This window comes from Atractosteus spatula, chromosome 28 (assembly GCF_055471065.1).
Source record: "Atractosteus spatula isolate fAtrSpa1 chromosome 28, fAtrSpa1.hap1, whole genome shotgun sequence".
In the NCBI taxonomy this organism is placed as follows: domain Eukaryota; kingdom Metazoa; phylum Chordata; class Actinopteri; order Semionotiformes; family Lepisosteidae; genus Atractosteus; species Atractosteus spatula.
Window position 1 is genome coordinate 8,130,092 of NC_142733.1, and position 22,573 is coordinate 8,152,664.

The 22,573-nt window shown below is 42.6% G+C and overlaps 2 protein-coding genes across 2 annotated transcripts in view; one reads left to right on the forward strand and one right to left on the reverse strand.

The window, feature by feature from the left end:
• Positions 1-234: 234 nt before the first annotated feature.
• Positions 235-12,367, reverse strand: dapk3 (death associated protein kinase 3). Its single transcript, XM_088907637.1, has 9 exons — positions 12,102-12,367; positions 10,352-10,484; positions 7,701-8,061; positions 6,802-6,931; positions 6,434-6,482; positions 5,970-5,996; positions 5,232-5,384; positions 4,724-4,769; positions 235-4,010 (listed from the first exon to the last, which is right to left on the reverse strand). Exons 2-9 carry the CDS (start codon positions 10,411-10,413, stop codon positions 3,480-3,482), a joined length of 1,359 nt encoding a protein of 452 aa, XP_088763763.1. The 5' UTR covers positions 10,414-10,484; positions 12,102-12,367; the 3' UTR covers positions 235-3,479.
• An 808-nt stretch (positions 12,368-13,175) lies between these two features.
• The window catches only part of wdr18 (WD repeat domain 18), a 54,756-nt gene continuing 45,358 nt past the window's right edge, over positions 13,176-22,573 (forward strand). Inside the window, exons 1-3 of the mRNA XM_088907663.1 lie at positions 13,176-13,400; positions 14,294-14,404; positions 15,917-16,050. Coding sequence (XP_088763789.1) covers positions 13,191-13,400; positions 14,294-14,404; positions 15,917-16,050 — 455 coding nt within the window. The 5' untranslated portion in view covers positions 13,176-13,190. The remainder of the gene's footprint in view (positions 13,401-14,293; positions 14,405-15,916; positions 16,051-22,573) is intronic.

A 22,573-nucleotide genomic window follows, 5' to 3' on the forward strand; every position in this document is an offset into this window, starting at 1 on the left:
CACTTATTACACTAGAGCAGTTAACTCTTACTGTAAGAAATATCTTTCAATCCTCTTTAAAAAGAATGGAGCACATTTAAGCAACTCATGTGACATACAGCAGAACAGCGAGCACCTTTACCTTAGTGAATGGATCACGTGTCATTGCAAGACACAGACACCCACAAAACACTACACTTCAGCAAATTTCTTGACCTATAACTTGTACAATAAAATTATAAAAGTACCCCACACGTTCCGCGAGTCAATTTTATTTTAGAAAACACAACAACAAAATAATCTAGTTCAGAGATAATGAATAAACATTATAAAAGGAAAAGGCATAAAATACATTCTTTGTACGAGCAAATGAGAATACATTTTGATTATATCTATGTCATGTTAATTATCTTTTAAGAAGGAATGGTACATAGCAAAATTAAGACTGTGTTTTTAACACATGGAATGACGAGCAAGGTTCTGTGATAAGTCACTATAAAGAGAACAATAATGCAAAACAAGGCAACAGCTACAGGGGAAGTTGGCTCCTCTGACAGTGGAAAAAAGCGCATGCATACTGTTCAGTATGTAATTTGCACAGGTGCAGTAATAGCCTTTAATTGCTTGCCAAAAATAAATTAGGAGAAAAGGTCTATCAGAGCCAACGTGTAAGAGACATGTACTGATACTGCCTATGCAACAGGCTTTTAAATTACAAAGCTTGCAAACATCAAAATAACTATAAACTGAGTTCATTTTCCCCTTCTCTGTTGTCCCAATATGTATGAAAGAAAACTTCTTTTTAACTTTAACCTTGTGGCTCAGCACAGGGACACAGTACAGGCAATGAGCTCGATTTAACATTGGAGACAAAACAACACCTCCTTAACCATCCTTCCTCAAACTGTGCAAACAGTTTATCCCTCCACACCTGTGTAACTTCAGTCTTCTTCGAAAGTTACACCACAGCACTGTGTTTCTACACTGGAATTGCAGTATAGCAACAGTTCGCCAACAACCCAACTGTGTGAGCATGTGTACAGACTGTGGAGTGGTCAAGTGATGTTCATTATTTTATGGCACCAATTTAACCAGTTCTGTGCCAATCTTTCCATACATCCTTGACTTCTATTGTACTCTACCACAGCATGCATCGATAAGAAAACTAGTTAACAGGACGAATTTCAAGCAACACTTGTTGTTCAAGTACATTGCATTCTGTGTAATGAAAATAGATGACCCTATCATAGTTGTAGCAGAGCTCAACTCTTAATCCCTTTCCAGTGCTGGTGCACCAATAATCAATAATCCGTGGATGCCCAGATTGAAAAGCAAGAGGTGGGCAGGGACTTGAACTGTGAGGAAGTGATGAGCATCAGGAGTCTGGAATCATATTCAGTTTAACGTGGATTTCAACCTTTCGGATATGGCTGAAACTGGAAAAAATGTTTGGATTTTGCTACATAACGCACTCTTTAGTTCTTGGAGAAATGTAAAAACAATACACATTACAATGAGGAGTTAGAAATGGGCATTCCATGTAAGCTACGTTATATGCACACAAAGTGTGGGCTGTATTACAGTAGTAAATGTGAATGGAAAGAACTATAGCCCTAAACCCAACTCCTGACCCGAATCTCAGCATAGCAGGAAACCAGGAACCAAGCAGGAAATGCCAACAGGAGTGAGTAATGCTTAATGTCTTTGCCTTCATCCTCTACCTCATTATCAGATGGAAACAGAATTAGGAAACTATACTATACGCATTAATCCAGTAATGAATTGCCAGCATCTGGTATTGTCTGGTACTAAAATAACATGTAAAACATAAAACACAATAAATGCTTGTAATTAAACCTGTATAAATTGATTTATACTGAAAAGCAGCTTGCAGAGATTCATTTTTAAGACTATGTAACCATGAAAAACACCTTAGAGGTTTACATGATTGGAAGACAACTCGCAACCTACAAATAAGATGCTGCAGCCCCCTGTATGATACAAAGTACAGTACTACAGCTACAGGGCAGAGTAGATACTAAACTAATTCCACAACAGCCCTAAGCTTTCTGGCATTTATACTTGTCTTAAGATTAATCTGTACAAAAGAATACAAGTCTCCTAAAATGCATTGAGAGCTTATATGTAAAATAAATTCACAAGATGAAACAATGAGGATTTACTGGAAGTACAAAAAAACATGAACACTGCAAAATAAAAAAGCACCAGGTGGTTGTGTGGCCTGCTTTGCACAACTCCTGCTCCTAACAATCCAGGTTTCCTCAACAGGCACTTCACAGACAATTAAAAAAAATCCACAAGACAGTAATTTGAGAGCATGAAGAACTTCAGTAGCCAAGTTAAAACGAGTCTGAGAAGCAGTCTCAGTCTGCAGTCGCCATCATTCCAAACCCCAGCAGCTCAAATTATCATCATGTGTGGGTTCCTCCCAGAGCCCCACTAGTCTTCATGATAGGCTTTTGCTGCTGTACCCTGTTCGTCTACATACAAACACTCCCACGACTAACTTTAAAGAACACGCAGCCTCAAGAGTGTTTGTGTTGACCTTGCACCTAAATATAGTCAGACAAGGTCCATTACTCAAAAACAGTTGGGCTGTCAGAAGAACTGAACTTGCTGTGACTTGATCATTTCTGCATCATTTTACATCCTCTTGTAATGAGTCACACTGTGCAGAAATGAGCAATGCTGCCTCGATCAGTACTGGATGTTTAAATACACTGTAATTAAATACTGAGAGTGATCAGCTCACTTTTTCATTCAGGCCCTTAACTTTGATTTGGATAATTCCACACTTAAAAGCATGAGGAAAGAGTAAAATGCACAACATTTGGGCATGCTCAAAGATGACTCAAAATACAAAGTAGAAAACGGTGAACCAAAAGGAAACCTTAGGATCCTCAGCCTTAGGATACACTAGGAAACCCAGTGATGAGATCGTACTGTGTGGAAATGGTACATACTGTACTTCTCATAATCCAGTCAGCCCCCTCAACTTTCCCATTTGCTCTGATTCCATATTTAAACCTCACACTTGGGGCAAGGAGGATGATTAAATAAATGTGAAAGGGGAAAAACGGAATTTATATTGCTGTCTGACATTTTTGCACAGATTGCTTTACATTGTGCCACTGAATGAGCCTCCGAGCTACAATATAACAGGAGCCCTCTGCCCGGAGGTGGCCAGTCCCAGCCCTCGTGTTTAGAAACCATCATGGTTAATCAGGGCTTGAGCGACGGATATTTTGGACCCTCCAGTTTGCTCCACTCCTGGTCTTTGGTACAACCAGCTCTTTAAATAAGGATCAACCAAATGGGTGAGCTGGTAGTGCCAAAATACTTCGACAGAACGGAACGGAACAGGAGGTCTGTGATGAGACCACCCCCCCCCCCGCCCCCCCAGAGTTCAAACCGCTGATGAAGTGAAGATACAAGGGGAAAAGAAGCCTGTGGGCAGCGGGGGAAGAGAGGGCCCTTGCTCAGCGCAGAACGGTGCCCTGGGCTTTCTCTGGAGCCATGGAGCGCACCAGGTCCTCCACCCAGCGCACCTCGGAGGCCACCTGCTCGGCCAGCACCTCGTAGCGGTTCTCCAGGCGCCCGAAGCGGCGCTTGAGGGCGTTGGCGGCCGTCAGGGCGGCCCGCGCCTCCTCCTGGCTCTGCCGCCGCCGGGCCTGGGCGCGCTGCAGCTCCTGGCGGATGAGGCCCAGGTCCTCCTCGATGCTCTCGTTCTCCTCCTTGTACCAGCTCTCCTTCTCCTCGTAGATGGACAGCAGGGCGGCCACGTCCTCGCGGCAGGAGCGCTGGTTGCGCGCCAGCTCCTTCAGCCCCTCCTCGGCGGCGGCGATCTCCTCCAGGACCTGGGAGAAGCGCTCGAAGTTGATGTAGGTGTTGTTGGGCGGCATGCTGGAGTGGGACTTGATGGTGTACTCCTTCAGCCTCGTGGTCTTCAGGCGCCGGCGCTCTGGCTTCCTGCTGTTGTCCTCCTGCCTCACGTTGCGCCGCTTGATCACCTGATTAAGACACGGTCGCTTTAATTAGTCCTATTACTCGTTAATCCCGCTACCAGCAATCCAGATGTCAAGTCATTTACTACAACCTCATCATCCTAACCCTAACCCCTCCGTGCATGATCACAGGCTGGCAGAGAACTGGAATCGTGTCTCGTGATCCTTCTTTTGCAAGCAGCAGATGAGTCAGATCTGGAGCGCACCATGAGGTTAAAACGATCGCCTTTAAGAAACCTCAGATCGGTTCCCGCCCATGCAGAGACAACGCAGCCTCATTCTCTCAGGAACGAAGGAGCTGGCCTGTTTAACCTGGTCCGGCCATCTTGGCCCTTTGGCTTGTTGAGACAAACTATTCAATCAGGAGCACAGCAGTCCTGAGCCACACTTAGATCATGTTCTAAATTAACATCATAATCCATCAATCAATTAAGTTAACAAAAACGATATTTCAAACATAGATAAATCCAACCCTAAAGGATAAAAAAAGTTTCATTTCAGGTATGGGTGAGTGGAGAGAGAGTAAAGTTGTTTCGGTGCCTTTCAAATACATAAACAGCTGTGACAGAATACAGCCCCCAGATTTAATGATCTGCAAATTCCTTCAACAGGAGACATGTTCCCGTCTCAGAGCTTCTAGTCTCAGTGGAGAGGAACCTAATTAGCTCAGGACATGTGCCGAAAACGCACTGAGGGAAAGGTAGGAAGGAGCATCTCACCTTAATCCAAGGATGCTCCAGACTGTCTTCGATTGTCATTCTCTTCCTGAAACAGAGTGTGGAAAAAGTGAGACATTTCACATTTTCTCTTCAGCTTATAAGTCAAAATATCAAAGATCAAAGGGCAGGAAAAAGCCTGTGTTCAAAGGCCTCTCTCAGTACTGTCATTCTCTGACTGCTCTTTTCCCAGGGATCCACCCTCAGATCTTAAACCGATTTCCCTTGCAGGGACAAACAGAAATGAAGAGGAAGAAGTGCATTTAGAAATGAGAATTCTGAAGCACTTCACATAGGGTGGTAGAAACTTTATATTTCTTTTAGATGTAATGCAAGTTGAAATGGCTGGACGAAGCCCTCAGATCAGTTACCAGCTTGAATTTGAGGCACATACAGTACTTCAGGGCTCAGTGTCCTACTGTAACCTGGGTTCGTTAAGTGTTAGGAGGTGATGCCCCAACGAAGGAAAGAGCTATCCCTGACTGCGACGCGTTGCCATGACGAGCCCTACTTTGGATCCTTGACCAGGAGCCTGCGGATGAAGTCCTTGGCCAGCTCGCTGGTGTTGCTGAAGTACTCCTCGTCGAAGTCGTAGTTGACCGCGGAGATGTTGGTCAGCGTCTCCTGCTTGGTCTCTCCCAGAAACGGGGAGGCTCCGCTGAGCCTGGGGCGGAGATTAGCCAGGAAGACAAAGGCAGGGATTAACGTACACCTTCAGCAAACCAGGTCTTTTAGAAAAACTAACTGGCATGACATGGGGGAGGGCTGACTGAATGTTCAGAGCTGGTGAAGAATATATTAAATATTTGCCTGACTTGATACAGTGAAGTTGTCTTAGCTTCACAAAGTGAAGAATATTGGAAATTACTAAGCATGTGCAGTTAATGCTAATGGCATTACAACTCTTTAAAGCCATAGTTTTATCATGGCATTTTATGTGAAGCACAAAAAAACACATTTAAGGTGGAGCAAGCTGAGCTATAACCCGATACCTCCCTCTTCACAGGTTTTTCCTAAGGTAAGTTTTCACAAACTATATTGTTGCATTTGTGCCAATACAGTCAATATATCCTATAATCACATTACTGCTCTATGGAAAGTCCATATCCACTCCTAAGGGTTAAATGGATTGCTTTAGCTTTCAGTGTTATTTGTTATCTGTACTAGATTACGCAGCACAATTAGAGACATTTTAAACAGGTTTAAGAACAGTGCTATAAGTAGTGATCAACATTAAATTGTTACTCACAGGATGTAGGTAATCACCCCAATACTCCTAAAAGGAAAAAAAAAGATAAACCAAAATCAAAATGATTTCATTCTCTAAGCACAATTTAAGAAGACTGCAACACTGCAAAAATCAGCATTTTGTGCTGATGGTTACTTCAAATAAAAAACATCGACAACATTAATTAATTTGAAAGATCCTGTTAGGAAACTGGTAAAAGAGTATTTCTTTGAAAAAAAATAAATAATTGGGAGTAAAAATAACAGATGTTTCTAAGTACCTTAAGAAAGTAATAGTAAAAGTAATAAAATAACAGTTAGAAATGACGGATTTCTGATTCTTCCACCACACTTGTCAAGACGTTCTTCCTGTTGCCAGTTGTAAATTCACTATGCCCCTTCTGCTCATTCCATTGATCTTTAAAATACAGCATATTAACTGATCTTTAAAGAATACTTTTTGCTGTAAAACTTCAAAAAACATACCACATGTCTGCCTCCAAGCCAAGAGGTTCATAGTTCACTATTTCTGGAGCTGTGGAAAAAAAAGTAAAAAAGAACTGGAATAATTTTAAGTCCTTCCGGGTGGTTCTCACACAACGGTGATAGCTTTCAAGCCCAAAATCTTTAGCAGACAACACTAGGACATTTACAAAACATTTATGAACATCCACCTTGCATTACAAACAAACTGAACTGTCAACATATGTTTAGGAATTTTCATAAAAATGAACAAATCTGCCCCATCCTCCTACAAGTTAAACAGGACAGGCAATACATAGAAAAACAGACAGAATTCTGATAATAAAATAAGATAAATGCTTGAAGAGGTAGTGTACATTGTAGGGACATACCTACAAACTCAGGTGTGCCAAAGATGTTCTTGAACTCATTCCCTGCCTTGATCTGATGTGCGATCCCAAAGTCAATCAGCTTGATCCTGGGATTGGGAACGTTTTTGTCCAGCAGCATGATGTTCTCAGGCTGAAGCGCAAATAAATGCATGCGTGAGGACAGCCCAGGCAAAACACTTACAGCCTAACAAGACAGCATAAGGGCAGACTGTATTGTGCCGTCTACTGAGCAACAGAATTCCCTGCGCAGCTAGGAACTGGGCTAGGAACCACAAGGACACAGATCTGGAAGATAATAGGTAGGTCATGGCCACATCTGAGATCCATCATCCTGTTTGGCCCAGGGCTAATCCTGGTTTCTCCACCTCACACAGATGGGACACCAGTCCATCAAATATATACAGCTGGACTGGAGCAACTGGGGTAAAGCAGCTTTTTCAAGGTGCAAGAGGTGCAAGAGCAGAGTCTGCAACTGTCCAATTACAAGTCCAGAGACTTACCCACTTACCCACTACACTACACTACCCACTACACTACGCCCTGGAGGATAACAGAGGAACTATAAACTGAAACTAGCATGCCAGGTGACTTAATGTAGCAGGATGTTGAATGCATGAAGGCCTTGCTGTTGCAGCAAATTGTGATACAGTGGTGACACTGTCAATTGTGTATATCACTCAAACCACTCTGTGCCTTGCAGTTCCTGCACATACTAACAATGAGGTTTCTATACTCATCACTTCAGCCTGAAGGAACATCTGGGATGGCAAAGATGCAGGTCGTATTCTGGGTCATTCCTCCAGGCCCTGAGCTATTTAATTCTGTTGCCACCGTGAGCAGATCTCCTGTTCTGCCGCCTCCAATCAGATCCCTGGACCTGGTGTCGGGTCGAGGGCTACCTTGAGGTCGAAGTGAGCGATCCGTTTGGAATGCAGGTAGTGGACGCCGTCCAGGATCTGCTTGAGGAACTGCGTGGCCTCCTCCTCGGTCAAGGACTCCTTCTCGGCCAGGAAGTCGAAGAGCTCGCCGCCGGAGACGAGCTCCAGGATGATGACGACGTCGGTCTTGTTCTCGAAGATGTCGTGCAGCGTGATGATGTTGGGGTGCTGGATTTCGCGCAGGATGTTGACCTCCCGCTCGATCTCCTCGCGGCTCACGCCCCGCCGGCTGGAGGACAGGCGCCGCTTCTTGATGAACTTGGCGGCGTACTCGGCGCCCGTGCGCTTCTCTCGGCACTTCCGCACGATGGCGAACTGCCCGCTGGGAGAGAGGGGCGCCCCACATGTTAGTCCCTCTCCCTGTCAGAGTTTCCCAAAGCGCTTCTTCCAGATCTTACATTTCTAGAGCCAGGAATACTAATCAAAATCTTATTAGGATTATTTTCTTAGTATAATTTTAATATCTTAATTATTATTGGCATTATTTTCTTACAGTAGTTATACATTTATTTTACAATGAATATAACTATAATACTCATAATTGTATTACACTGTCCTATATTTATTATATAATAAAATGGTTTTATACAGTTTTTTTAATAAGTATAGGTTTCTATATTTACAAAACTATTAAATAATAGTAAAAACATTTTTGCATGAAATCAGTGAGGTAGGAAATGAAACAAGTCATCTCCAATAATTTGTACCGAGACTGAAAACTATTTTCTGTCGGCACACTGGAGCAAAAGGTCTGTCAAGCGTCCCTTGAAATAGGACTCAATGTCAGGTTTTAGTGACGTTTATTTTTCTATCATCGTATGACAGGATGTTTCCCTGGAACAATGTCTGTGATTTCGCAACAGACACCTAACTTTGTGTATGATGCACAGGGAGCACATGTTTTGGTACTACAAATTGCAAGGATTTTCACTTTCCTAGCACAGAATGAAGCCGGATACCAAACAGAAGTACTGACTGTTGTTTTGCATAATGTCCTAGAGTGCCTGCGTGTGAATTTCGCACCGTAATCCCAGCTAACCCGAGGTATTCTTCTCAACTGCAGCCAACATTACAGCAGGCATGGATACTAAACACATTGTCAAGCGCTGATGTCATACTTAGAACACCATTTCCTTATAAAGGTAGCAGATCTAGCTTGTTTACTACAGCAATGAGTCATCTTACAGATATGGCTCTTTCACATTTAAAAGCCAGCCTTGAAGGCATCTGATTGTACAACAGTGATGATGCAGCCATTATGTCATCCTTTGAGTCCTATGCCTTAACCCTCCCAACAAATTATAGCCCAAGATGTACAGACGTTGGTATTCTCAGTAAAACAGCAGATCCCAATCATCTCCTCACTCTGACTGTTTCATAAACATGACATCACTGTCTCAGCTTAATTGTGAAAATTCAGACATGTAGTAATACATTTATTCCACCTCAATCACTTCTGCTTCTCATTACTCAAAGTAAGCTAAAATATTCCCTTACAGATAAAAAATACTATTTCTGCAAGGAGTTAAAAATGGGAAGAATTTAATGCATCAAAGAAAAACGCTCTTGGATTTGTTCTGACTGACCAGACTTTAAGGTTATTTCCTGTGAAAACAGTTTGGTATTTTAGGAGGAGGTCTCTCAAACTGGTACGGGAGCTACCACTACAGGTGAACAGCAGCACTGAGCTCTTTCTTTACCTTTTTGCATATGCTAGTGTAACAGGGCTCAGTGCACAGAGCAGGTCACACACTGTAACTGATGTCACCCACACTGAAATCGAGACAGTGTAGAACTCTCCCAGAGTGAAGTAAAGAATCATTGGTTGTAGCAGAGTTAGGTGCTGTCTAGGAAGTGGTGCAATGCGTGCTCGGAGACTGCAATGTCCAGGATTGAGTCTCAGCAGGGACAAGGTAAATTGCACTTGTCACCATTGTGCTGTGACCATTTGGAGGCAGAGAATGTAACAGGGCTCAGTAAGCCTGAACGAGTTACAGAACAGACATCAAGCCCCTCTGAAATCTAGCCAGTGTGGAGCTCTGCCTTGCCCGCAGTAGATGACAAGGTCATTGGGCTTGAGGAAGTTGTCCTCTGTCTTGGATGCAGTACATGTGGGTATCCCATGGGAGACTGGGATTGAACGCCTGTAGGAGTAGAGAGAGCTGCACATTTTTTCAGAGCAGACCATACAATTGAACCAGAAGACACACATGAATATTACGTGGAAATGCCCTTAAAACTGAGAACAGGAGGTACTTCCTTACTCAAAGAGCGGGGGGAGTATGGAACACACTACCTGCTGGACCGCTGAAAACAGTGCCCTGGCTTTCAAGACTTTCAAGAACCAGCTGGATGAGATCTGTGGATCAATTATCTGCCAACTTCTAAACGAGCTGCACAGACTGATCGCCCTCATGTTCCCAACTGCTCCGATATTCTCACTAGATGGCCGAGCATTGCACAGAACTAATCTGAGTGACGTAGCTAGCTCAAGGCTGCAACAGCAGCTAACTCAAAACCAGTTACAGTGAGAAGTCCAGAGCCCACACTCCACACTGCTCCCACTCCTGGGCTGGAATAATCTTGTCAAAACTCTCCAGCAGGTCTCTCACCTCCCCAGCTCCTCCCCCATGTCGTAGAAGACCTCCACATCCTCCTGCCTGAAGCCCGCCATGGTTAGCAGACAGGGTGAGTCTTCCTGCTGATGTCACAGTCCAGTTACCACTTCTGCTGATCCTTTAAACTCTGCGCCGGACAGGAGAATAACACAGGTACATTACATACATCCATCTTCTAACGGCTTGATCCAACTCTGGGACGTGGGGGAGCTGCAGCACCCTGGGCGGAATGCCAGTCCATCACGGGGCAGACACACACTCACTCTCACACACACACACACACTCACACTCACACTCACACTAGGTCCAATTTTCTCAGAAGCCACTAACCCTACAGGACCAGTATGTCTTTGTACTGTGGGAGGAAACCCATGGCAACACGAGGAGCACATACAAACTCCTCATAAGATAGCACCCCACCTCCGGGATTGAATGGGAATTAAATCCCAGTGCTCTCTAAGAGCAGACTGTCTTTGTCTCTCCCAGCACAGGTTATGCAGGATTTCAAGCACTGGGATGATAGTCGCGCTTCAATAATATTCATTTTTTAATTGTTTTTCTTGACAAAAATCAGATTTCAAACATTAGTCTGCTGTGATATCGTGAAGGAGTTTGTGAATTAAAACCCTTCACCGGTTCTGCTCTAATAGGAACAATTAGCCCGATAAATTATGCTAGGGATTGATTGAGGTCTGTGGAAAATAATCAAAAATAGACAAGCACGTTTTAATATCAGAATAACAGAGGTTACGAACGAAGATGTAAGTAGATGTTTTGCATTCTACAGCAGTCTGAAGGTTTATTCGGGATTACTAAATAGTTCTGTTTATTCGTAGCTGGCTTCATCCTATATTTGTAAAAACGATCAATACTTGAATGCTAAAAACTGCCATTTCAGCGTTTTGCTACATTTTCTTGCTCGTCTGTGCGCATGTGTGCCCTTCACTCGATTCCACACGAGCAGAAACTCGGCCGGCGCTTCTCAAAAAGGCTTTAACATTTTTTTCTGCATGCCTTTCCAACAGACGTCATGTCCTTTTCCAAACCCGGCTATGGAACTGCGGTCTTCTCCTGGGCAGGAGAGAACTGGGCTCCTCTTTGCCAGCTGGGGACCACTGGGCGACAGACTTGATAACCATATAAGAATCAACTTTGGTTTATAAAGCGCCTTTAAACTTACGTTCTCAAATCGTTTTAAAGGAAATAAAATCAGTTTAAACAGAATACAACAGTAACAAAGACAGGAGATAGCAACATTGCCTCCTATATTGTCCACTGATCGATGTGCCGACCCAATCAGGGGGTGTTTAACTTGCTGTTAGGCACTGACAAAAAAAATGCATTTCGAAGTGGCATTTTTATGTTAATAGTTATAACTAAACCCTTTATGGGTCCCTGAAATTGAACGGGCTGACGAAACATTTAAATACACCATTCGGGGGAAATATATTAGATTGCATGGAGCTATACAATAAAAGCGTGTCAGACATGATGTGGCCAATGTTTTTGGTATTCGAAGTTTTTCATATTCCGCATTCTTTGTATTCCAACAAATACGTCATCTGCAAAAATAACTTGGATCGCTTGTCTTGTATTTCTTTGAAGTCCCCGAAGCGACCACACTTTTTAAAAACAAGCCTTTCATCCTCATAAAAGATAACAATCAAACACTGTGTTTGGGCTTTTCATGTGGCAGGTCACTTTAAAATGCCCCTAAAGACAAATATACATAAAAAAAACTCACCTCTCTCTCTCTCACGATCTGGCCATCGCTTTCCTGTTCACCGCACCGAAATTCCAAAGCCACTTTCAGGATGAGAATTTGGGATTGACGTCACTCTGTGTTAGCCCCGCCTCCTCCACGCAAAGACGAAAAGCTATTGGTGTTCGTATCAGGTTGGGCCCGGACAACTCCCTTCTTAATTGGGTGAGTCTCCTGTCAATCTCGGAGAACGCGGAAACGAATTGTCTTCGGATGCCTCTGAGGTGGGTGGCTATATTGCGCTCCGTCTGCAGGGATGGGAGGTGGAATCGCTTGGCTCATTGGTTGTAACTTTTGTCAGTCAACGCAAACTGCATAAACCCTTTACAAATAAACGCGTAAGAATAAATTGAGGCATGTAACACTGCAGATTTTATTAGTTATGTTTTTAAATTGTGTTAATATATATCGATGATGAGTTCCTCACAAAGGCGCAGTTTTGTTATTGTATAGTTTAGTGCATTCCTATTTCCCTTAGCAAATCGCACTGTCAGTACAGGAGAATAAAAACACCAAAAACGTACATCTAAAACAGCAAAAAAAATATTATAATAAAACCTTTTAAGTAATTTATCAGCAGCAGGTCTGTTTCTATGTATTCTATTACTCACGATTCTATTTTAGAAAGACGAGGGAAAATAAATTATTTTCTAGTCTTGACTATTTAAAATGCACGGCGATTGTGTTCATTATTACCCTCTGTATTTTTTAAATAATGTTTTATTTAAACTGCAGAAATACAAAAAAAAGGAGACAGAATATTGAAATAGATACAGAAATAGACGGTTCACAGCCAGAGGAATTCACAAATGTAAAAACTAAAAATGATAAAAAAGGAATTCAACTTTAAAAGCATGAATGAGGGAGCAATATTAGAACATTTACATTTGTGGATTAAGTATTTAGCCAAAATAATGAACAGATTAATAATAAAAACATATCATTATTACCCTCGGTACTTTCCAACACGTTGGTTGGTTAATACGCTGAGTGCAGCCGGAAAAGGAGGAGACTTTACTCAGTTGCCCCTCCCCTTCCTGGTCCGCTGTTGTCAATGGGGAGCGAGTCAAGATGGCGGCGCCCATGGAAGTGGTGGTTTGTGCCGACTCGTCTGGGCAGCTGTGGAACTGCGCGGTTTATGAGCTCCACTCCTGGACCAACCTGCTCACGTACCGAGGCGGCAACACTTCGCCTCGAACCCTAGCTGTTCTGAACGGGGAGTACATTCTGGGTGCCCAGCTCGGCAAGAACTACATCAGTGTTTGGGAAGTCCAGAGGAAGGTAATTAACGGTGTCATGGGTCATGGGTCGTGGGTTCTTTAAGAACTTTTTTAAAAGCAGAGCTTGATATCAACACACGTTCTAAAAAAGTGTCCGAACCACGCAACAAGTCAGCCCCATGCAGTCCCGGGCAGGTGTTGATCGATACGTGCTCCTACCGAGTGGAGAGCACATTTTTCGGCAGCAGTGTTTGGGGCTCTGGACACTTAACTAGAAGGTTGTGGGTTCAGATCTCGAGAGGGGAGGCAGCTTTTGTACACTTGACAACGTCCACTTGCCCAATAAACGTGTTGTTTCGCTTTGGTCGAACGTCGGACCAGTGTGCGGCCTCCAGGGTGACTGACTGACTCCTGTGCATGTACCACTGTTTCCAGAGTTTGGCCTTTTTACTTCTCATTTGATGCGTAGGTACGATTTAGTTCTGAATTCTAGGATTTAGCTGAGGCGTTAGAAATTAGATTACTCATTTCCAAAGCCACAATTTTAAATGCTTCAATACGTTATTACTAAAATGTAATGACTGACACACCTCCTTCAGTCACAGAGAATCGTACTAAAAGAAAATTTGACCAATCCTTTAATGGACACAAAGAAATTATTCATATGTTCACTCATTAACCTTGGTTGACACACAAACTAGGATGGATAATGCTTTGTTTTTTTTCTCTTTTATGGAATACAGCTTTGCCTGGGTGAACCTCATCATCTATTTTAATACTAAATCCATTACTAATGCAAAAATAAATATGTTTACTAACCTTAAGCTAATGGTATTCAGAACAGCTTGTTGAAAATGTTGGGTGAAATGTATAAAGACGTAGCTAGCCTCTTTAACTCTTTAGTGCCACCTGTGCTGTAGCTGATTGTGTAGTTCTTGTTTATGTCCTTTCTAGGACCAGCTGCAGCAGAAGATTGTGTGCCCTGGGGTCGTGACATGCCTGACCGCTTCGCCCAATGGATTGTACCTGTTGGCAGGGATTGCTGAGGCCATCTACCTGTGGGAGGTAAGAATGACTTGCCTTGTAAGAGGTGTTGCCTACAGCTGCATAGCTTGACTGTATTGCTGTTGCAGAGAGCGTCTCCGTAGTGCCAATGCCACGACACATTTCCGATGATGCTTGCACCTGATGCTGGAAGGGTTGCTGCATGATGTTGCACAGTTGTATCGGCCCGAATCTGCGCAGCTTCTGCACTGCACGGCTCAGCTTTGAAAGGGGGCTGCTCTAGTATTGAACTAAATGGTTGACAGATGTTAAGAGTGACCTGCTGATACCGTTGATATTGCTAATGTAGAGTGTGTTTTAGGTCCATTCAAATGGAAAAGATAGTTCCAAAGTCTAGAATTTGCTTTTGTCTTTGGTCTGCATGTTTTTTCAGATCAAATAAGTGCTGCCAAAAGTCACTGTTCACTATAGTTCACACTACAAATAAGGTACTTAAAAGATGGGTGCAAACCCTAAAAAGGTGGATCCTTGGTATTTGAGCCTTTGCTGAGGAAGTGCCTCAGTATTCTTTAGCTGGGTACAGCTGGTTTGTACTCGACTGTGAGGCTGATGGAGTTGGAGAGTCTTCTGTGGAACAGGAAACTGATTGTGAAGCTATGATCAGTTAAGGACAGAAACAGCGGTGATTTTGATTTTGCCACAGCAGCTGATAGAGTTATGTGGAGAAGTCAGAGAAAGAGCAGACCTGGTTAAGTCACCCAGTAGCTTTCTCTGGGCAGGATTCATGAAAGTGAAAATAGCACTTGGCCAGATAGCAAAACCACTAACCTTCAGTCCCGCCTGTGAATCTGCAGGGGGCGAGATGAAAATACTGCATGAGCAACTGTAAGAGCAAGAGCAAGGTGAACTGTAAGACAGAGCAGTAGTAGCTACAGTTACTGTATATCAGTAATGAATTTAGATGAGTATGCACTGCTGAATTGTTGATGAATTGTTGAAAATGACGTGTTTATTGCCCAAAAGATCATTTGCGACTAATAATGATGGTGCATGCAATACTGTGCAGGTATTGGAAGCACCCTGGGTCTGATCTTGTTATGTTTCAGAAGCTAAGCAAGGCTGGGCCTGTTCAGTGGGGGATATAAAAGGAAAACGAGGTTGTGACTGTAAATCATGCTGGTGGACCAGTAGGTGATGCCTAAAGTCCCTCCTTATTCCAGTTAAAGTAATTTTGCACTCCTCTGTGCTGTGTGCTGTGTGCTGGTTCAGAATGATCCTGTGGGGGCTGCGCTCAAATGATGGAAGTGGGCCCCTCCTATTTTTGTAGCTAGCTTGGATCCATTGGGTCAAATGTGTTATATAAATACAAGGAACTAATATGCTCTGGCTGAGATATTCACAGTTTCTGAATGACCACTGTTGCAGTTTAAGCCGACAGGTATCATTAAAAAGAGAAGGGTATGTTCTAAAAACTTGAGGATTGCAGGTTTTGGCCATTCACAGTAGACAGTTTGTAAAATGCTAACATTTTCTGTCTTTCCATGTTTGAGTGCTGCACTTGATTTGTTCCAGGTGTCCACGGGCAACTTGTTGGCAATCCTTAACCGTCACTACCAGGACCTGACCTGTCTGCGCTTCACTGACGATAGCAGCCACTTCATCTCCGGGGGCAAGGACAATCTGGCACTGGTCTGGAGCCTCGCCAGGTACTGAGCCCCGTGCAGGGCACCATGCAGCACAGACACATTCATCATTCTTTCCTGTGAAAACTGTGAAGACAGCGAGAGACCATAAGAATAGCAGAGTAGGGTGAAGAATTTGTCTTTTCTCTCCTTTTTGTTTTAAAGTGTTCATGTTTCTGAACCCAGGGCAGCACGGTGGTGCAGTGGTTAGCATTGCTGCCTCACTGGTTAAATCCTGTGGTGCTGTCTGTGTGGAGTTTGCAAGTTCTCTCCTAGTGCTCCAGTTTCCTCCCACTGTCCAAAGACACACTGATAGGTTAATTGGCTTTTCGGAAAATTGGCCCTTGGTGTGGTTGAGTGTATGTCTGTGTCTGTGTGTATGCCCTGCGATGGACTGGTGTCCCCTCTAGGTTTAATCTGCCTTGTGCCTGCTGTTTGGTGGGATAGGCTGTTTCTGAACACACTTATGACACTTCCAGGAGAAGCTCTAACTGTATAGTTCAATTAGACTTAATTACTTCATGTTTAAATGACGGATCACCTGTGTAATGTCACTTTGGGACTTTATTTAGGATGACCAGCGCCTCTAAGAATGTTTCACACCTGGATATTTATTTTGTGGCATTTGCCATTCAGTGTTAAGATTGAAATATATCTATGCCAGGACCAGTATATCCCTTTTCCCCAGTACAGTGTTTGTGGTAACATAGGTTGCCTTTGTCTAAGATATAAAAAAACACACAAAACAGACAGAAATGCTGTCAAAGTTTTGAGATGGCAAACGTTCTGTTTTGCTCTATGACGGGCCTTATTAATGAGAAAACTACACTGTACTGTGCTGTGGCTTCTCGCATTTGCACGGCAATGTTCTGACCTTGTTAGTTTAGAACAGAGTTACTTTACAGCTTAGTTTAGGGGAGTGCAGGTGTTCACATTTTTCAAACAGTCCCCCTTTAATGTGGTTTAAGAAGGTAGCTAGCATTTTTTCATTGCGAGATGAGATGTCGGGCCCTTTTGCCCTCTGTTTGAAGTGAACATTTTCTGTGACAGCCAGCACTTACAAGAGAGTGTCTTCTGACAGACTTTCTGGCGAACAGCAGCACCTGTCTGCGCTGCGGAACTTGTGGTGTGTCAAGTGATGAATGTCTGTGCAGGGGGACGTCTCAGAGGAACATGCCAGTGTCTCTCAATCTTGTTTTTTCCCCCAAGACGTGGCAGTTCCAGATTGGTTGTGTACGTGTTAAGATAACTGTCAGTTGTCTCAATTGATAAAGACAAACATTTGTGTGCCCAGATTTTGTCTGCCCATCTTTATCTTTAATCCTTTTACACCATTTTGTTCTTCTTACTTTTTCTGTCCTCTTGGTCTTTTCGCTCTTTTTGTGTCATTGCTTAGGTTATTTGCTTTTGCTGTTCGTTGCACCATATATTTTAACATACTTCTGAAAGCAAATTATGAGGAAATAGTCAGGAGTCATTGTAAAGCTACTGGATTCGACAGCGTGAAAAGCAAAATTTACACTTTATATTTAAGTCTTTAAATGAATGGGGCCAATATTTTACATTTTGCTTGCAAATCCATTTCAAATTACTGTAGACATAATTGAGAGAATGAAAGCCTGTGGTTGAGTACATGAGGCATTATGGGTCTCTGAAATGCTCTTAAACAAGTATTAAATGTACAGTACTGTCCTAGCACCTAAGTCCTAGATAAGTGATGTTTTAATATGGGCTTAGAACAGGAGGTATTGCTACTGTCTCATTGGTGAATCTCTATATTCTAATTTTGCGCTTGCCTGCTCATGAAGTTATGATAAAAATTCTGCTCTTTGCTGAACTCCAAAAACCTATTTGTAATTTAAATTACAACCCTCAGGATTTTAATAAGTAAAAGCTAGACCTCTGATCTCCTGGAAATGTTTTCTAATAATGATTGAAATTAAACCGAGCCCAGATCCTGGTCTTCAGGCCTGTTTTGATTTGAGTGCGAATTTTTAACTTATTCATCATCACAGGGACTCCTGTCATCGCTTGCTGTTTTTCTTTGGACGCTAGCTTGTGTTCTGTGTCCTCCAGTGCCTCCTGGGTGTTTCCTAAAAGACTCCTGTCAGTGCAGTGTGAGTGCCTGAATCGGAAACTTAAAGACTTAATGACGCATCTCTGGCTTACAAATAAAGGCACTGACTTCTAACTGTGTACTGTAGCTCCTGTATAGTAGAAGAGCAAAGGGTCTGCTTTCTTTGCAGAGATTCAGATTTTTAGATCTGACTGGGAGACAGAACTAACCAGACATATTTCAGAGGAAACGCTACGTCTACAGAACAGAACGTACAGAATTGTGTTGGTATACATCTTGACTAATATACTGTTACAGTGCCTGGTAGCTAGAAACTACACTGGAGTTCTTGTGTGTTCTACCAGTTTTGCCAGACAGGCTGTTTCCTTCCTGTGTAACAGTCATTGCATGTCCCAAGAATACAGGATCCCTGTCGTGGAACCCCAACACAACCGACTTTATAGGAGTGATAAGTGAGGTTTGAGGACGGCATAGAAGCACAGTGGTTAGGTTAGCTGCCTCATGGCGCTGGGGCCCTGGGTTCAGTTCCAGACCTGGGGTTCTCCCTGTGTGGAGTTTGTAAAGTTCTCCCTGTGTTCCCACGGGTTTTCTCTGGGTGCCCTGGTTTCCTCTCACACTCCAAATACATGTAGGGCAATTGGCCTCTAGGAACACAGGTTTGAACGTGCTCATGATTGTGTCTGTGTGTGCCTTGTGATGGACTGGCGACTTTGCAGTTTGTGTGTTCTCCCTGGGTTTGTGTGGGTTTCCACTGGGTGCTCTGGGTTCCTCCCATAGTCCAAATTATTGCAGGTTAACTGGCTTCTGGGAAATCTGACCCTGGTGTGAGTGTGTCTGTATGCACCCTGCAATGCACTAGCATCCTGGCCAGGGTGTAACCTGCCTATTGCTTGCTGAGGCTCCGGCTTTCCATTGTCTTGGAAACCGATTTCCCGAATAGGTGAAAGCAGTTGGATAATGGATGGATGGATTCAAGGGACGTGTGACGCAGAAGGACTTTTCTCGGATCGAGTCCTCAGTAACAAATGCAAGGCCTTCCCACTTCATCCACGCTGTAGTCCATTAAAGAAATGAGTTTGGCTGGGATTCTGAAGTAGTATATTCATGTCGGCTTCTACCCATCCCTCCAGACCTCTGTAAAGTTCCTGAGGGAGTATTGCGTAAATCTACTTCTGAATTGGATTGATTTTTATCACTTGTACCACAGTAAACTGAGATCCAGAGCTCTGCAGGTGACAATCGACTGTGCTGCAAGACTGAAGCTGTGCTTTTGTTGTTTCAAGCTTCAATTTCTGTCCTACGGTTTGAGAAATGACATTGAAAATCAGGAAAGCGAAGGGTCTGCCAGCAGGTGGCAGTGTGTGACTTTGACAGAGATGCACATGCTGGTGTCGTGGGAATGTGAGAGAGGAATGGAAATTTACCAGTGAAAGAGACCTGAAGGATGTGGAATCTCTGCAGCTCACTCTTAGTCAGTCTGACTTGTCCATCAGTTCCTCAAAGGATGACTCTTTCCCGGAGCCCAGCTTGATTAACCTTTGTGAATGCTGTGCATGTTTTGACAGCACCATTCTGGAAATAATTCTTAAAGAATAAAGTAAGAGACATAACAGCAAAAGAAAGTTTAGAAATCTTCTTTTGATTTTGAGGATTTTGATTTTTGTAAACTGTTGATGTCCATTTTATATATAGTTTGCACTGTCCTTCAGCTGCATTATTTTCTGCAGGTTTGCTGAATAACCCTTGGTTCTGCGCATTAGATGACAATCCACTTGGCACCCAATGAAGAGTCAGGGTTTTCACATTGTAAAATGTAAATGCAAAAGCAACACATACAGAAACACAGAATTATATATTGAATATATTCTGACTGCATATTTCCTCAAAATACATTGAAAATTATTAAACTATTGCTGTTTTTTTTTACCTGTCTAGAGAAATTCACTGAGTACGATACTGGCTTTTAAGCTTAGAGCTTGGTGACCCTCTATCCTCAAAATCTAGAGGCTGTATTATGAACTCACTTCCTTAAAGCACACTCTAACCGAAAACATGTTACAGGCTGTATTGCTTTCATTGCCTGGATCAGTAAATTTCCCTGTGAATGTGAATGTTTAACACGGTGTATCTCATCAGATTTCGAGAACTAAGCAAAGCTGGACTGAGTAAATACTCCCACCAGGTTGCTGTTCTGAGTGGTGGACCATCAGGTGCTGCTCTTTCCTCTGGACCAGAAATTCCAAACCAAAAAGCCCAAGTGTGGTGGCCAGAACCACAGTGCTGGAGGAGGTGCTGTCCTTCGTATAAGACACTGAACAGAGGTCATGGCTACTTAATCATTAAAGATTTAGATTTACATTTACGGGTGTTCTGGTTAAATTCCAACTTGGCCTTGCAAAACCTGGCCTAAGTAAGGGTTTCCCCTTAATTCAGTTAGTGTAGTAATTTCTCATTTCTCTCAATTACATGATGTGCACTGGGGCTGCTGGCTGTCGCTTAGGTGGGTGCTACACTTCACTGCTGGATGACGTGGGTCCTCACTTATACATGTGAAGTTATTTTGGAGCAAAGAAACTTTATAAACGCAACAACAGTAACCATCATCAGATTATTACTTGTTTGAAACCTTTGTTCCATCATGCAGAACACATGAGACTCTTCTCTATTAATGATTTAAGTTTTATTTACTTTTGTACTTTCAAGTTTTTGCCAAGATCAATACAGCAACCTCTATTGTAAGCTTTGAGTGATGGCCGCCAGCCTCCCAGGAATGACATGACATTAATTTTTTAAGGGGGCTTGCTTCAGACTGTTGTACAGTGTTGATTAAAATCAGTTAATTTGCAGCCTTGAGGCTGCACCACGTCTCTTCTCTGGAGTCCTGAGGTCTGGAGAGACAGCAGGTAACTATTACTGTAGTTTCTGAAAGAGAAACAGACTTCTGGTGCCCTAAAGTAGGCTTGCATTATGATTTTAAATAGGATTCTTGGTTAAAAAAATGTGAAGAGAAGTATCAGCCGCAGGTTAGGTATTACCTTCTTATTGCATTTCCTTTAGGGGTGTTTTTCTATTTATTTTCATTACAACTACCATTTGTTGGCATAATTGGTTCATTCAGGCAGGAATAAATGGCCTCTTATTAGGAATCCTCATAGCTGATTATGTGGAGGAGAAAAGGGCAGGGAAATTAAGAAGAATACTGTACGTCAGTGTAATCGAACTTCAGCCATTCCCCTCTACTGCAGTTCTGCTTGTTAGATGCACAAGAGCTGAACTCAAGTGGAAATCGCACTGCTGATACCCAACCTTAGACACACAACTGAACTAATTACTAAACAGTTACAGTATATAGCTGAACATGAGAAAAGTAAATTCATCAATTTAATCAATTTCCCTTCGGGATCAATAAAGTCTTATCTATCTATCTAAAGAAAAAATGAGGAAGCTGCTTGGCCAGTGTGGTCATTTGGTTACTAGTAGCTAAGTAATCTGAAAATCTCATAGAATCTGTGGTATTGCCTGCCACAGCATGGATGAGTAGCTTGTCCTACAATCTCACTGAAGAGATGGTTGCGCTACACCTCTGTGACATAATGAGTTACTGTAGATCTGTTGTTGGAAGTCCCTGATCCATCGTAAAAGCAGTAAGAAACACTACTGTTTGAAGATGGCTGGAAGATTTGGATTTCGGTTTATCGATGAGTTGAGGATCCCAATAGATTAAACCTAGGTTTCATAAACCTGCTCTCACCCCCTTTTTCATATTTGAACATTGTTTGAAGCTACAGCTAAGCTTTGAAAGTCTCTCTATGCAAATTCAGTGCACAATTTTCTTTCCAGGAGCTGTTTTTGTTGAAAGAGTTAAGTTACTATAGCAAGGAAGAGAAGAAACAACAAAGCAAAAAATCTACATGATAGGATAAGCACTAAGTAATTAAAATAGTATTGGGAGTTAACTGGATGCAATACTGGGTATAAAAATCTCCTTGATTTAAACTCTCCTTGATGAATTCAAGATGCCAATAAACCTAAATATCAGTAAGTTTTTGCAAGCCTGATACAACACCATAAACACTGAGTGACCTGAGGAACTAAGTATGTTATAAGTAAGAGGACAGTCATTAAGTAATAATGAAAAGGAAGCACACAGTATTGCCATAAAATTGGAATAAATAATTCACTCCTACTCTGATTCAGTGCCACTTTGAAAGGAAGAAAATCTGCATCTTTTATTCTGCTTCAGTGGTGTGTGGAGCAAAACCCTTCAGCCATTCCAGTTATGCCTCTCCATCTCCCAGAGTTTCTTCAACCTCTTTCTTGCTTCAAATTCCAAGCAGCAGGTCTTCTTCCACTGTAATCCCTAGTGCCTGTTTTTTTGTCATAAAACAATGCGTTGGACTTAAATGAACAAAATCTACTTACTCACACATTCTATACATGCATTGTTATTTCTGTCTTCCTTTGTGGTTT